This window comes from Equus asinus, chromosome 4 (assembly GCF_041296235.1).
Source record: "Equus asinus isolate D_3611 breed Donkey chromosome 4, EquAss-T2T_v2, whole genome shotgun sequence".
In the NCBI taxonomy this organism is placed as follows: domain Eukaryota; kingdom Metazoa; phylum Chordata; class Mammalia; order Perissodactyla; family Equidae; genus Equus; species Equus asinus.
This window is the reverse complement of record NC_091793.1, coordinates 108,146,688-108,162,392: the sequence shown is the minus strand read 5'-3', so window position 1 is coordinate 108,162,392 and position 15,705 is coordinate 108,146,688. Positions and strand designations below refer to the sequence as shown.

At 42.5% G+C, this 15,705-nt stretch overlaps 1 protein-coding gene across 2 annotated transcripts in view; it reads right to left on the bottom strand.

The window, feature by feature from the left end:
* CERS6 (ceramide synthase 6) overlaps window positions 1–15,446 on the bottom strand; it is a 302,891-nt gene extending 287,445 nt beyond the window's left edge. The window contains exon 1 of one of the 2 annotated variants that reach the window (XM_014860459.3): window positions 14,872–15,446. In XM_014860459.3, coding sequence (XP_014715945.1) covers window positions 14,872–15,041 — 170 coding nt within the window. In that variant the 5' untranslated portion in view covers window positions 15,042–15,446. The remainder of the gene's footprint in view (window positions 1–14,871) is intronic. The other variant, XM_014860451.3, reaches the window with a different exon arrangement.
* Between the last annotated feature and the right edge of the window lie 259 nt (window positions 15,447–15,705).

The following is a 15,705-nucleotide window of genomic DNA, read 5'->3' as shown; positions in this document are numbered from 1 at the left end:
AGGAGTTAAAGTTGGCTTTCATCTTCACATTGCAAATAATTCTTCCTTAATTTATAAAAATGAGTAAAAACTAATAAGGGGGAAGGTTCTGGGGTGCTAGGAATGTTCTGTTTCCTGATCTGGGTTCTGATTAGTGAATCCCTGGGTGTATTCACTTTGTTGTGATAAATCAACGAGCAATACGTTTAAGTTTACTTTTGTGCATGTTTCTCTATGTATGCTACACATACAGAATACAAAGTTTACCTTAGAAAAATAAAGCACTTTTCTAACAATGCCATATAAACATTTGTTAAGCAAGTGAGGACTATACATTTGAGTGTTGGGTTTATAGCAAATACCCATGAGGGTCCACCAAGATGGAATTTTAAGCCAAACTCAGGGTTCCATACTCCCCTTTGTTGTTCACACATTGCAGAGAGTCAATCTCTCTCTCTCTCTCTCTAGCTCTCACTCTTAGTCTCTCTACAAATCTAAACACTGAGCCTCAGGACCAAAAGACTGCATTTAGTTTCACCTGCAAAGTTAAGTATAATCTGTGTCAACTTTCAAAACGTATCATCATACACTATTTACTTTAGCAGTTCCCATTCAGAGCAGCTTCCTAACTCTTTTAGGCTGGCTTTTAAAATAGGGCAGTTAGAAGTTTCCAGCAGCTAAGTGCATCCAATTCAGAAAAGCTTTAGACAATTTGAAAGGACTGAATTCCTTAGATTTGACCCCTGAGTAAAGAATTAGACATTGGCTGGAAAATGGAATGGGGACTGATGGAGAGAAGGGCTCACCAGGTTTGGTTCTGCTTTTAATGCAACATTTTTATCTCAGGTTCAACTCTGAAAAAGGGAAAAACTGTTTCACAAACAATAAACTTTTGTTTTACAATTGTGGAACTTATTAACCAAATGTATTTCTTTTTATTTTTATCAGGAAAAAAGTCTAAAACCACGAAGTCACTTTTGAAAACAGAAAGAATGTTTATTCCATATTATTTATTACGTATTTCTTAAACACTAAAAAATTAAAGTTAGCCAAGTGTGAGGTGACTGCTCTTATTGACTATCCTTCTAAGTGGATTTGGCCCAAACTCACTATTGCCCTGGGAAACGTGAGGAATAACAGAACAGCTGGTGACCAGGGCTCAGGGCCAAAAGGTAAGGGTGTCAGCCAATCAGAAGATTCAGTTCACCTAGGCTACTTTGCATTTGAAGACAGAGTAGAGTCTGAACAACAGGCAGAGGTAAACAGACGTGGAAGCACTAAGCAAAAAGGAGCCAGCAGTTAAAAGGAGTGATAAGCCATGGTCTTAAACTGGTGACTAGTTGCCTTCTGCCCGATCCTATATGGCTTGACTCTGCGCCAAGGTTTGGACAGACAAGGTGTGGCGGGGTGGGGCACGGCCCTGGTACTGACATTGGCAAGCCTGGCTGCCTGCTTAGCGACCCGTAGCTACAGCCTACCTCTGAGGGAGGCAGCGTCAGGGCCCTGGAACTTCCTAACTCTTCTCTCGTTCACCTCAAAGATATAGTCTGCTGCAATGTTTATTTCAGGAGCCCAGTTCTTTCACACAGACCACAGGTACCTAACACTAGCAAAAGTAAGCTTTACACATTGTAAAACTCAACAAAACCATGAACATAAAATACATACACTGAAAACCACTTGACCACCTGAACACTCCTCAGAAATAACTGGGTAACAACCACCATCTGTATTTCTATTCTTGTTCGCTCCCCAGTCCCTTTACAGTTCTGCAAGCAGCCATGTAAGGGTGGATGCTTAACACGCACTGGGAGAAAGTGGAAGGAAAACCAAACGGTGTGTATGGTCTCAGTAACACAGGACAAACGTGCTCAGGAGGAATTACCACGCCAAGAACCGGCCTTGGGTATCTGCAGAATGAGTTCCGCCCTCAGGAGCTCCAACCCACACTTAATGGGGAGCCCTTCAATCACCTTTAAGAAAAGCCATGAGATATAGTACATTGACAGGGGCAGGCAACTCATCTCCATCTCCCGGGAAGCTTCTTTCCACAACCACCCTCATTCACCTTAGAGGCAGAGTAGCCATATTTATTGAGAAAACATCCCTGGCTGGTGACCAGACCAACGTAGGTTTAACAGGGTGAACAATCAGGTGGGCTAACCAACTGTTCCAGTTTTTCCTGGACTGAGCGTTTCCCAGACAGTCCCAGATAAACAGGGGCCAGTTGGTCCCTCTACATTAGCTCTTCACAGCAGTGTTCCACAGCAACCAGACTCTGCCAGGACCGGTAGGTGGCACAGGGCAAGTCACTTCAACGCTATAGGCTTCAGAGTCCTAATATATAGAATGGGAGGTGGAGACTCTTAGCTCTAAGTATTTCTCAAAGTGCGGTTTTCAGAACATCTGTGCCCTGAAAAGGCGTCTGGCAGTGGTATCCCAGGAGGTCAGGGGAGGGGTGGTGGAAGAAGCAGTGTGCCCTGCTGAGAAGGCATATTCTTTTCCCTCTAACAATTCTATATTTAGAATCGGCTTCACATGGTGCTAACAAAAAGCAGACCAACTTTTAGTCAATTTCGTTGTTGTTTTTTAACCTACAGGTAACACACCCCCTTACTCCACGCACCCAGGGCAGACTTTCCCACCACTATCCCCACTTTGGTACATCGCTGGTGTCTGACGCATGATGGACCATATATTTTTGAAAGAATGAGTTTTCAATTTCCTTTCTAAGTAGAAAGTCTATGACTCTGTTAAACTATAACAATTAAAACAGAGGCAGTTTTTGGTAATTTGTCATTCTACAGCATTGTGGTTTCATCTCTGCCTTACTTCCTCATTTAAAAGACAACCCACCACAAATGTCAGATGTCCTTTATTGATGCCTTAAAAAATTAACAGACTTATTAAATTATTTACATGGCAAACTACTTACAAATTATATTTAAGCTGTGCAGAGCTGGAAAAGTGCCTAAAGTTTTTGAAGCAGGTGCAAATCCTCTCTGAACTAATTTGGCAAGGCTAAGTTAGCTACATTCACACCAATGGAAGTTCAAATTTGGGGGTGTAGATTTGTTTCTCTTAAGAAAAAAATACATATATTTATTATTTTCTAATTTTGAATGTTTGCATCATCATAAATACGATCCCAAGGACGCTAGACTAAATTTCTTTTTACTTAAGGATCAAATTAAGACTACCCACTAGGCTTAAAATTCTGAAAAATCAATAAATGTCAATCTCAAGGCTTTCCTTTTTCTGGGAGGCTCATATTAGAAAAAATATTTCTGAGCTGTCTAAATATTAACATACAATCTCAACAAAGAGCACTATATGAGTGTCAAGTGGACAGGGCCCAGTTCCTCACTAAGCAGCTAGGGTTGTTTTCTGCCAACTACAATTGAAAGAACCAGAATTTTCCTTGGAGGGAAAAAAAAAAAAGAGGGAGACAGAGACAGAAGAGGAGGAGGATAACAGGACAAGTAGAACTCAAAGGACTACACCGGCAGGCCCAACCAGCGAAAAGCAGGAACGGGGTCTGTCCTACATGTTCATGACATAAAGGTAATGCTAGCAAAAGGTTTCTGAAGTCCAAGGGTAAAGTTTCCTTTCTGGAAATCAAGATTCCAGCAAACACTCAGAAAGTGATTGTGTGTGTCAGGGGGTGTGCCTTGAAGAAACCTGAAGAGTAACTAATCACCGTGCCCATGAACTAGACATTGCCCTAAACACATGCAAGCATTATCTCATCTAATCCTCACAACTACCTTATGAGTGTCTGATGAAAACTGAGCACAGGGAGATTAGGCAATTTGCTCCTAGATCTGTGACTAGTAAGTGGCATGGCCAGAATTCAGTCCAGGTCTTAAATCAATATAAATGGCACATGTGATATTTGCCATTACTAGTGATTGACTACCCAATCAATTTTCCCTTGGGACTACATGCAGTAAAAAAGGACCATCAGGGCCTGACAGAGTGGTGGGAGATAGATCGGGATATTTGCCTAAGGCATCCCTCCACGGAAAGGCAGCTTCCTGGAGAGAACTCTACCTGGTGGAAGACCATCTTCCTGGGCTCTCTCCAAAGGCACAGCCTCCGGAGGAGGCTTCAGGCTCCATGTGGTACACAGCTTCCCATCACTTGTCTAAAATCCCACCATTAGAAATAGTTTGCTGCCACCAAATGCAAGCAAGTCTCTGGCCTACAATCCACGTCACTATTAACAGTTGAGAAAAAAAGGCTTAGCAGCATTCTCCTCCCTAAATAGCCATGGTGCTAAAGAGTTTAGGGCTTCAATGCCCGTCTAAAATTCTAAATATTTACTCTTCAACAGAACAAGTAAATCCTCCAGTTCCAGGATCAAAAATATAAACAGGTCCTACTCCTTCCATAAGCTGCACTTTCTCCCCACCCCTCCACACACACCTCCAACACATCAAATCACATTAAATAACACAATATTATTTCTCAAGTAGGTGCTAAATACTGTACTATGGTATCAATTATTTTTTATACAAAATGTATTTTTAAGCACCAGTGTTTATTGCGTCCCCTTTAAATATGTTTTTGCACGCAGTCCTCCAACACCACACAGTAGGCATATTCCCCATTTTACAAGTGAGGACACCAAATTTCAGAGAGTACGCTGTCCACTACTGTATAGTTGATAAAGGGCAGGGTTTCAATTTAAACCCAGGTTCCAAAGTCCTTCTGATACCCCATCCGTTTTCCTTTTAATTCTAGTTAGGAATATACATTTATAATTAATTACAATAAATGTACAAGACAGTAACATAATTTAAATGCACTGTCACCCTTGAGTCTAGCGGGTGCAAGATACCTGCACCCAGTGACGCACGAAGCCCTTTTATTCCCTTTATCTCCATAATGCCTAAGTGACTGATTGCGTGGTTCTCAATTTCCCTTCACTCAAGCTCTTGTGTCCAAAACTGCCACTCTGCTTAAACCACCAAGTTGCTTTATTCTGCTTTGAATGGTGATCTATCAAGACAAGATCTACAGGGCCACTTAGACTAGCTGGCAGCTTTTACTCCGATACTTGCCAAACGGTGTCCCTGGACAAGATTCTGGATGGTTTTCTCTGTCCCCTCCCCCACCCTTAACAGTGCTGCTCCATTGCTCTCAAGACTTCCCTCTGTTTGCAAAGGATCTGTACTGACAATAATAAGGAAGGAAGGAAGGAAGGGAAGGAGAGATGGAGAAAGAGGGAGAGGACAGGGGGAGATAGAGAGGGAGGGAGAGAGAGAGGGGGAGTGGGAGGGAGAAGGAGAGAACGAATCCCAATTACAGCTTCAGGACAGCAACAATAGCTTTGTAACCTGAAAACCTCAAAGATAAGATGTGACATTTATGTCCACACTGGCAAATCACAAACAAATGTTATTCCTAGGTCACTGTGTGAAAAAGCTTGCCTAGCAAAGGAATGCATCCTTCTTGCAATGAAAAGCCATTTGTGTATCTCCAACCCCACCCCTGCCAAAAGCAATCCCCACAGTCCAATTCAGAGGTAATAATAGCCGAAGAAGGAATGGGAAGCAGGAGTGGTCCAAGAGGAGCCCATTTTGAAGGTCAGTAGTGAGGAAAAGAACATTCTTAAAAACAAAACAAAACAAAAAACTGCCCCAAATACTCTCATGAATGAATTACCGAAAGCAGGGTTTTGTACAATGATCACACATGAGTATAAACTAGCAACAATATATACCTGCCAATGCTTGCAATCAACTGCCTCACAATATGCAGCATTTGAGTAAAACCATGTTTAGATTTTCAAGAGTTTAAATCATTTCCTTACAAAATGAGGGTAAAATTAAATTGAAAGGTAGGGAGGAGGGTCAGATCTGATCTCCTTCCACAGCCAAAGCTTCCATAGGTTCTATCTGTGGCCCAGGCCACTGCCTAACTGGAATTTTTATCCCATCATCCCGGTTTGCTTTAAATGGATTGTGTACTCACTAGTATGCCTTTACTTTAATCCTGGGCATCCTCTGAGACTGTGCAGTGTGCTTTCCTAGAGACACTGAGCTCTCCTGTTCTGTGACACAAATTCACAATTATTAAATTGCCATATTAACCAACGGACTTCAAGGACGTTGTTTGGTTGAAGTGCCCTCCTAAAAGGCCCAGGGTACTTAAGTGCTCTCTGGACTTGAACCTGCCTGCCATCACCCCTCACCTCCCACCCACCAGGCCAGATGATTCTGGAGAGAAGAGAGGCTCTCCTAGATCCCAAGGGGATTAAGCATTTAAAAACAAACAAACAAAAAATAGTGCTTGATGGAACTGAGATCAAGAGGACGGGGAAGTTTGTTGCTAACTAGAAAACTCTCAAGCCTAGAAAATAGAATCGGTTATTTCTAGTAAGTGACTTATTATTTTTTTTAGTCAGTAAATCTTTCTTTTTTTTATTATTATTCTTAGTTGTGGTGAAACACACACAACATAAAATTTGGCATCTTAAGCATTAAATGTACAGTTTGGTAGCATTAAGTACATTCACTTTCTGGTGCAACCGTCACCACCATCCATCTCCAGAACTCTTTTCATCTTGCAAAACTGAAACTCTGTACCCATGAAACAACAACTCTGCATTTCCTTTCCCCTCAGCTCCTGTTTCTGTCTCTATGAATTTGACTACACAAGTACCTCATATAAGTGCAATCACAATATTTGTCTTTTTGTGACTGTCTTATTTCACTTAGCGTGACATCCCCAAGGTTTTTTCATGTTGTAACATGTGTCAGAATTCCTTCCTTTTTAAGGCTGAATAATATTCTATTGCACGTATATACTACATTTTATTTATCCACTCATCTGTCCATGGACACTTAGGTTGCTTCCACTTTTTGGGCTATTGTGAATAATGTTGCTATGAATGTAAATGTACAAATATCTCTTTGAGACCCTATTTTCAATTCTTTTGGGCATATACCAGAAGTAGAATTATTGGATTATGTGGTAATTCTATTGTTAATTTTTTGAAGAACCTCTATACTGTTTTCCATAGCTGCTGCACCAATTTACATTCCCACCAATAATGTACAGAGTTCCAATTTCTCCACATCCTCATCAACATTTTTTTCATAGCAGCCATCTTAATGGGTGTGAGGTGGTATCTCATTGTGGTTTTGATTTGCATTTCCCTAACAATTAGTCTAATAAGTCACTTTTAAGCAAACGTTCAGAGAGACAATATAAAGGAATTTAAGCTCTCTCTGAGTTTTCCTTCGTAAGAACCCATTCATTCTCAATCCCCCAAACCTCCCCTCAGCCCTTTCTCTCTGCCTCATTCTCCACAATACAGTCAGGATATTATCTACCTCATCCTCTTGAATGCATCCCTTCTACTATGTGGAATCCGAGAAGCTTCCCCTGATGATGACTTAGGTTGTGGGGGACAGGCAGGAAGCAGAAAGAAAGAAAAGAGCATAAACACATGACCAGAGAAACAGACCAAGACAAGACCATTCTGCATTAAAAAAAAAATGCAAAGGCCACCACTTTCCCCAAAAAAAGTTGAGAGGCTCAACCCAATAGAAAACTAAACATGAATTCGCAGAAAGTGAAATACAAATGATTAATAAATATTTGAAGTAAGTTCATCATGAATAACATAAAAACACACATTGCAACAGTAATATTTTCGTCTGTTTTCAAAGCAAAAATTTCCTCAAATGATAATCTGTATGCTGATAAGGAAGTGCAAATAGATATAATCTTTCTGGACACCAATTTAGCAATTTGTATCTCTCAAGAACACTAAAATATTCGTCCTTTTGGGCTTAGAAATGCCACTTCTAGGAAACATTCCTTAGGAAGTCATCAGGAATTGAAAGATTTATATCACAAACTGGAAACAGCCTAAATGTCCAACAATAATACGGGACTGGTTAAAGGAATTAAGGTATCTCCGTGGTTGGGATAATGTACAGTCATTGAAAATATTTTTGAGTAAGTTTAATTACATGAAAAATGCTATACAATTAAATAGCAAAAACCGGCAAATGAAACCATATATATACAATATGATCTCCTTATATTTAAAATATGAGATCACCAAAACTATTAGATCAAGAAACCTAGTTTCAGGGGCCGGCCCAGTGGCGGAGTGATTAAGTTTGCGCGCTCCGCTGCAGGCGGCCCAGTGTTTCGTTGGTTCGAATCCTGGGCGCGAACATGGCGCTGCTCGTCAAACCACGCTGAGGCAGCGTCCCACATGCCACAACTAGAAGGACCCACAACGAAAAATATACAACTATGTACCGGGGGAGCTTTGGGGAGAAAAAGGAAAAAATAAAATCTTAAAAAAAGAAACCTGGTTTCAAATGCTTACCTTGTTATTTTATCCTGTGTAAAGTTAGGTGCATTTTCTAAATTCTCAATCATTAAAATTATCTGTGAAATATTGGGAAAATTAATATCTACCTCACAGGGCTTCAGAGAAGATTCAATGAAGTAAACCATGTAACGTAATAAATTCATTTTAGGAAATAAATATTAGTTGTTACTATTACTTTCAAAATTAAAGTAAAAGTTATTCATTACAAAGTGGAGTTATTCACAATAGTCAAATGAAAACAAAACAAATGGTGAGCTCCAAATCACAGCTTCGGACCATGTGCCCTAGCTCACGTCAACCATGAGCCACCCCAAAAAGATGTTGTGAGAATCACCGTTTTGTGTTCCATCACGCCATAGCATAGGTATTTGGAGAAGTCAATGAAGATTATGGTGGCAGGAAAGAGTGACAGCAAAAGAGCTTATGAAATCATATCTTTTCAAAGGGTGGGAGGAGATACCAAAGACTAAAACCTTAGGAATAAAGATTCTCAAGGCAGAGGCCAGCCCAGTGGTGCAGTGGTTAAGTTCTAACACTCTTCTTCGGCAGCCCAGGGTTCACAGGTTCAGATCCCAGGTGCAGCCCTACACAGCACTCATCGGGCCATGCTGTGGTAGCATACCATACACAAAATAAAGGAAGATTGGCACAGATGTTAGCTCAGGGACAATCTTCCTCAAGCAAAAAGAGGAAGATTGACAACAGATGTTAGCTCAGGGCCAGTCCTCCTCACCAAAAAGAAAAAATTATTCTTAGGGCATCACTAATATAGTAGGCTCCTTGTGCTAGAAGTGGCAATCTCGTTTACCTCTTGTTTTTACAAATAAAAAGAAAAAAGTATAGCTCCCTAAAAACATTAAAGGACATAACCAGACACCAGCAAACAAAATCTGGAGGCTTAGTATCCTGACTCAAAAGTATTTAAGAAATTAACTGATCAAATGAAGATAAGAGAAAAAAAATAAAATAAAATTTTGAGAGTCACGGCTTTGTACGAAATAGATGACCAATAGATTTAGAAAATCTGGTTTTGCCTGGTGATAGAAGAAGGAATTTAAGAGCATATAATAAACATTTAAAATCTTCCATGTACAATACGGACCTAGATTCTATTGCTCACCCACAAAATGTTATTAGGTGAGTAAAACAGGTGAAGAAAGCCTGAGGGGTGCAGTGATCTCTTATAAAGCCATGGCGCTGGTTTATGATGGAAGAAATTCACCTGAAACCCCGTTTTCCTTCCACTGCCACCTGCCCTTGCCCATTACAGAAGACAAACCACTTCCAAAATATCTTATAAACTGGAATGCAGGAGAAAAAAATCTAACCTTGTCCAGAGAGAATTCAGATCCTTTCAACAGAAAAGTCATAAGTGAACTCAAGATGTTAATTTCATGAATCCTTGATGACATTGAATCATTTGCGATCACGTAAAGTTATGTCACTGCCTTCCCCACCATTATAAGGCACTGCCTATAAAGAGTAACGTAATGCCTTTTCTCCATAAATCAACCTATTTCAAATAGCTACACTACTCCACCCTGTAAACATAAACCTTTTATTCTTGAAGATAAGAAAGGTGTACTAAAGTTCTGCAGAGAATACCATCTCTTTGATTTTAGGTTGCTTTCCAACAAAACATGCATTATAATCCAATTTTCCTATCCCAGTTAGAAATTATAGGAGGTGACCTAACTGTGTTAGACCCCAACTCCTGCCTCCTGGACCACTCTGGCAAAGCAAGTATCCACAGTTTTCATCTGAATCGCACCATCACTTAATGAGTGAAACAGGTACATTTATAAAGTTAAATGTCCAGGACTGACTGAATGAGAAAAACTGCGTTTGTATGCAAGTTGTTCTCAAATACTGTGTCGTGGTTCATTTGGGTTGCTATAATAACACCACAGGCTGGGCGGCTTATAAGTAACAGAAATTTATTTCTCACAGTTCTGGAGACTGGGAAGTCCAAGATAAAGGTGCCTGTAGATTTGTCTAGTGAGGACAATCTTCCTGGTTCATAGATGGTCAACTTTTTACTGTGTCCTCACATGGTGGAAGGGGCGAGGATGTCCTCTGGGCCTTTTTTAGAAGGGCAATGATCCCATTCACGAAGGCTCCACCCTCAAGACCTAATCACCTTCCAAAGTCCCCACTTCCCAATACCATCATCTTGGCCATCAGGATTGCAACTTATGAATTTTGAGAGGACATGACCATTCAGTCCATTGCATACTCTTTTAAAATATATCTGATGATACCAGTCTCTTCATTACAAGGTACCTTATAGGAACATCCTTCACTAATGAAACTCACCTGACACCCCACTTTTTCCTGGCAGTCATTCACTCACACCTCTCCTCTCCCCTCTAACCATCAAAAATACATTCTCATTCATCTTCTCTCTCACCCTCCCCTCTCTTAGAGAACCTCACCCAAGGCTGCTGGCAAGGCAAAAATATTAAGTGAACCCATAGGAAAAAGCCGACCAGCCGGGCATTTCCTCCGACACAACTGAGACACTGTTGTGCCTTGAAAGTTTGGGGGCAGCAGGTTATTACTTGGCTGAATGAGCCAGGCAAGACTGGTGTCAGCCTCCTGAAGAGTGACAGCTCTCACAGCTCTCACTTTGAGAGCCAACCGGACAGGAATGAGCTTCTCATTTCTTATCTTGCCATCACAAGAGGTGCTGGGTCTACTCTGGTGTCCATCTAAAAAAGGTCTGAGAGTGAGCAATGGCTTTCTCTGTAGAATCTTCTTTGTTGGTTATCCTGAAATACTGTAGCTTTTTGGAGCATAAAAGAATAGTAGTTGAAATGATTCTCTTAACTCAAATCGTAACTGAAAAACACAAGAAACAAAACCATTGGCTAGAATATTTGTATGAAAAAAATCTCTTTATTCTTAGACAGCTTATTTCTACCTCAGAAAATGACATTTAGCCTGCTTCAAAGTTTCATGAGATAATAATTAGTAACTTTCAAGTATAGAAAGAACCTATAAGAATTAAATAATTGGAGGGTGAAAGCAACCTTAGATCGCAGAGGCCAACTGCTTCACTGCATAGATGCAAAAATAAGGCAGAGATAAACTAGGTAGCTGCCCCAATTTGAGGTAAATTTGACTAGAATTGAACATTCTGATTCTCAATTAATACCTTCTGTATCTCTCTCCTAAAGCCACAAGGAAGAAAATTCATTAACTTTACCCTTTATAATGATAACTCAAAGAATTGTTATTCCCAAACAGAAATTTAGCAGAACTTTAATTCAACATTTGTGAATACCATAGCAACACACATTTTTGAAAAGACGAATTTGGAAGAAGCATTTATTAGAATTCTAAAGAATGGCTTACTGAGCCTAAACAAGCATCAAATCAAGAAAATTCATCAAATAGATGATAAGGCTACATCATTAAGTAATATTTTTTCCTTATCATCAAGCCAACAACGTAATATAATGGTATACATTACAATTTTCATTCTAGGAGAAACCATCCAGCTTTTTTTTTTTAACAACAGATACTTTATCAATCAAACAATATCTACAGTGGCCCTTTAGGCCCCTACCAAGAGCGAAGTGTAGTACAAAGACTATGCTAAAAACCACCAAGCTTTGAGCTATTCAAAGACTCAGCCAAAAGTCATGGAGTTTAGGCTGCTCCATTTTTAACCAACCATGCTGGGTCTCCATATTGTTATCCATATGGTACTATAACATGGCCTTGTTCTGGCCACCAATGCTACCACTGTCAACACACCAACAGTGGGGGTGAAAACAAAAAGATAGGACTGTTCAGTTGGGCAAGGCCCAATTCAGTCAATTCTTTCGTGTTTCCCTTTATAGAGAGAAATATGTAAGACTGAGGGGAAGGCATTCAAATTCACAATTTTAGCCTCAACAAGGGCATTTCAGACTCCATTTAATGGAAATAAAGATCTTGGATAATGAGCTATGTTCTCAGCTTTGAAATAAATGACAATACAAGCCTAAAAGGAATAGAAAACTGGGGGAATTATTCCTGTTACAAAAGCATTTCATTTTACAAAGGGATTCCACAGGCTTCTTTAAATCATGTTATACATTATACAATAACACAAAAGAAAAAGATTCATGAACACGTTAGAAGGGTACTGAGAGTGACTCGTCCCAATGATAACCATATTGGCTGGCTCAATTATATTGATTTAGGCCCTTGATAGATGCTACTGAGATGAAGGCCACAGGTTGGCTGCCAAAATGTGTCATTTAGGTTTGAGAAGAGGAGAAACATACAGAACTTGTCATTCTGGATACAACTATACACTTGGATTTTCAGAGAATGGAGAGAGTCTGAATCATTAAAGACAGAGCTGTCACTACTGTAGGAAGAAACAAAGAAGACACCTTTCCAAAAGTCAGTAGCATCCTGTGGTGTATGCCATATTGGATTATTATTCTGAATACTAATCATAAACTTTCACTCTCCATACAGGCCATTGAATCACTTCTACTTTCATCAATAGCCTGAAAAAAACTGACCAACTCTCTACACATCAGTATGAGGACATTGGCTGTGACTGATAGTTGAAAGCAGCTGACCCCTTTTGTGTAAACTCTGTCACAGGATTATGCAAAGGAAGAAAAAAATATTCAAGAGGGAAAACGAACTTCCAATTTCCAACTCTTACATTAGTTTTTGTTTTTGTTTTGTTTTTAAAAGCAGGGAGAGTCTAGGTACCAAGTTATCTCCATTCTCTAATAAATTTATTTTTTTCCAACCCAATGAACACCCTGGAATTAGCGTAGAGAAGAAGGATGTCAGGAAAATGCAGCTTTCCATATACAGGTCATTAGCTGACATGCTTTTATTTTCCAAAACATGAGACTGCATAGCTCTCTCAAGTGCATTAGCTAACTAAAGGTGAGCACAACCAGACTTGATCAGGCAGAATTGATCAGATGTCATCCAGCAACTGTGTGTGTAGTCTTTACTATGTGTCAACACAGAGCAACCTGCTATTCCAGAGAGGCTGTCTTTGGAGAGAATGCAAGTTAGATATGAGTTCCTATTTTCTCTAAGTAAACATTTGCTCTAGAAGCAACTCTAAACCTGCAAACACACCCACTTTTTCACAGCAAGTTCCAGTGCTGGATTCCACTCGTTTTAAAATAGGTCTTTAAATCTGTTTCTTCCTGCATGTCAATCTCCACATACCAACAGCTGACTTGGTTCTCAAACACAATATTGCCCGTTGAAAAATACACCTTCCTTAAACAAAAGATACTTTTTGTTCCCATGGAGCTTTGTCTGTTGCCATTTCCAGCAACAAATGACACAAAAGACAAATTCTGTCATCTTCAGTAGTGATTTCAGACAAACAGAAACAGCAAACAAAATAACAGAGCAAAAGCTTAAGAAACAAAATCAAGGTGAGTTGGGAGCAGGGGAAGAGAGGAGGAGAGGAAGTGAGAAATGTAGCCTAAACTCTACTTCGTGATCTAAGAAATTCAGCTTTTGCTGATGAATGGGAGAGGAGGCGAGGTCTTCAGCTGAGAAAAAGACAGAAGTGTGTGCTGCTGCCCGGGTTTTGTGTCAATAGCACCCGAAGAATGCATAGCAGGCAAACTCTACTTTAGCGACTAAGACTGACTCAACGAGGAGTCACACAAGTTTGTTCATGACACAATGGAGCTATCCAAACAAACCGGGGGATTATACAAATCATAATATGATAATTCTTTAAAAAAAATTTTAAACGCGTTCTGGTACCAAAATAAGTTTATGGTTATTCATAGGAAGCATCAATTTAATATCACCATTTTGCAGGTTGTGCACCCGTCCTGTCATATCCTCTTTTAAAGAAACCGCTAATGACCTGGAGTACTGGAAACCTACAAACTACTGTCACCTATTTCCCAGGACTGTAAGCCTCATACTCAGTGTCCCTGATGGAAACCCAATAGCGGCCAGATGCCAAGGAGTCCCTGGCGAATTCTTCTGAAGCACAGTCCCAACACTCCGTGTGGCGAGGTGAAAGGATGGGAAGTGTGCGTGGTTCCTCCGCCCTCCGGGCCGCGCGTCCGGAAGGTTCCTGGCTGTCAGGTGGGTGGCGGCGAGCCCCGGCGGGGAAGCCCTGCCCGGCAGCGCGGCGTGCCCGCGGGAGGAGAGCGGCGAGCCCGCGGAGTGCGGCTGGTCCCGCGGCCGGCCGTCGCTCACCTTTGTTCGCCTGCCCTCGCCGCGAGGAGGAGGGAGTGGGCCAAGGAGGAGTGCGGGGGGCGACCCCAACGCTCCGCGGCCCCTCCCCGGCGCCCCGGAGGAAATCCGTAGGCAAGCCAGACCCTCCGTAGCTACCAGAACGGCAGCGTGGCTGAGGGGTCAGCAACCCCTGCCCGAACACAAAGGTTGCGAGGCGTGAGCGCGAGCGCTGGGGCGCGGGTGCGTGCGCCACAGAGCACGCGAGTGTGCGTGTGCGCGCGAGTGTGTGTGGGGTGTGTGTGTGTGGTGTGTGTGTAGGGGGAGGGGAGGAGCGCTCCAGCCCTTCTTACCTCTCGAAGATGAGCCGTACCATGAAGATGCAGAAGGCCAGGGGGAAGGCGAGATAGAGGTCCTCAGCCTGCGGGAAGGTGGCTTCCTCCGTGTTCTTCAGGTCTGCCCAGGTGACATTGTGCGGGAGCCAAAACCTCTCGTTCCAGAACCAGGCTAGGATCCCTGCCATCTTGCTTTGTCCACTCCTGTCCTGAGCTCCTGCGACCAGCCGAGCTCTCCGCCGCGCAGGGCGCCCGGGGATGCGCGCGCGGCTGGCCCGAGACTGAACCGCCGCCGCCGCCGCCTTCTCCGCGGCCGCTGCTCTCGAAGGCTCGCGGCGAGCCCCGGTTCTCTCCTCCCTCTGGCCGCGTTGGGGAAAGGGGCCGCCTCGCCTGTCACATGGCAGCCCGGGCCGCTCGCCCTGATTGGCTGGTCCTCGCGTCAAGCAGCAAGGCACACGCGGCCAGCTTGCCCACGCCCAGAGGGCAGGGCGCAGCTGCTGCGCCCTGGGCGCAGGGGCACCGTTCCTCGGACCCCTGCCCGGCCCAGCGCTCCCTGTGCTCTCGCTCTGCGATTAGGGTAGCCACCTGGCGGCAGCCTTCCAAATCCGCCCCGGACCCAAGCCTTGCTCGCACATGCTCAGATCGCCGGCTCCTGCCCCACTGGAGTTTCAGGGGTCTCAGTCCGTTTCCCGTGTGCCCACAGGCAGTGGGGAGGCAGGTAGAGGCCGGGGCCGATTTCAGAACCACCCCTAACCTGAGAGAGAACAGTAAAAGGAGAAGTAGGGGGCGCAGAGAGCAAAGGAGGAAGAAGTAGGAGGGAAAGACTCATCCGCGCCAGCGCTTGGAGAGACA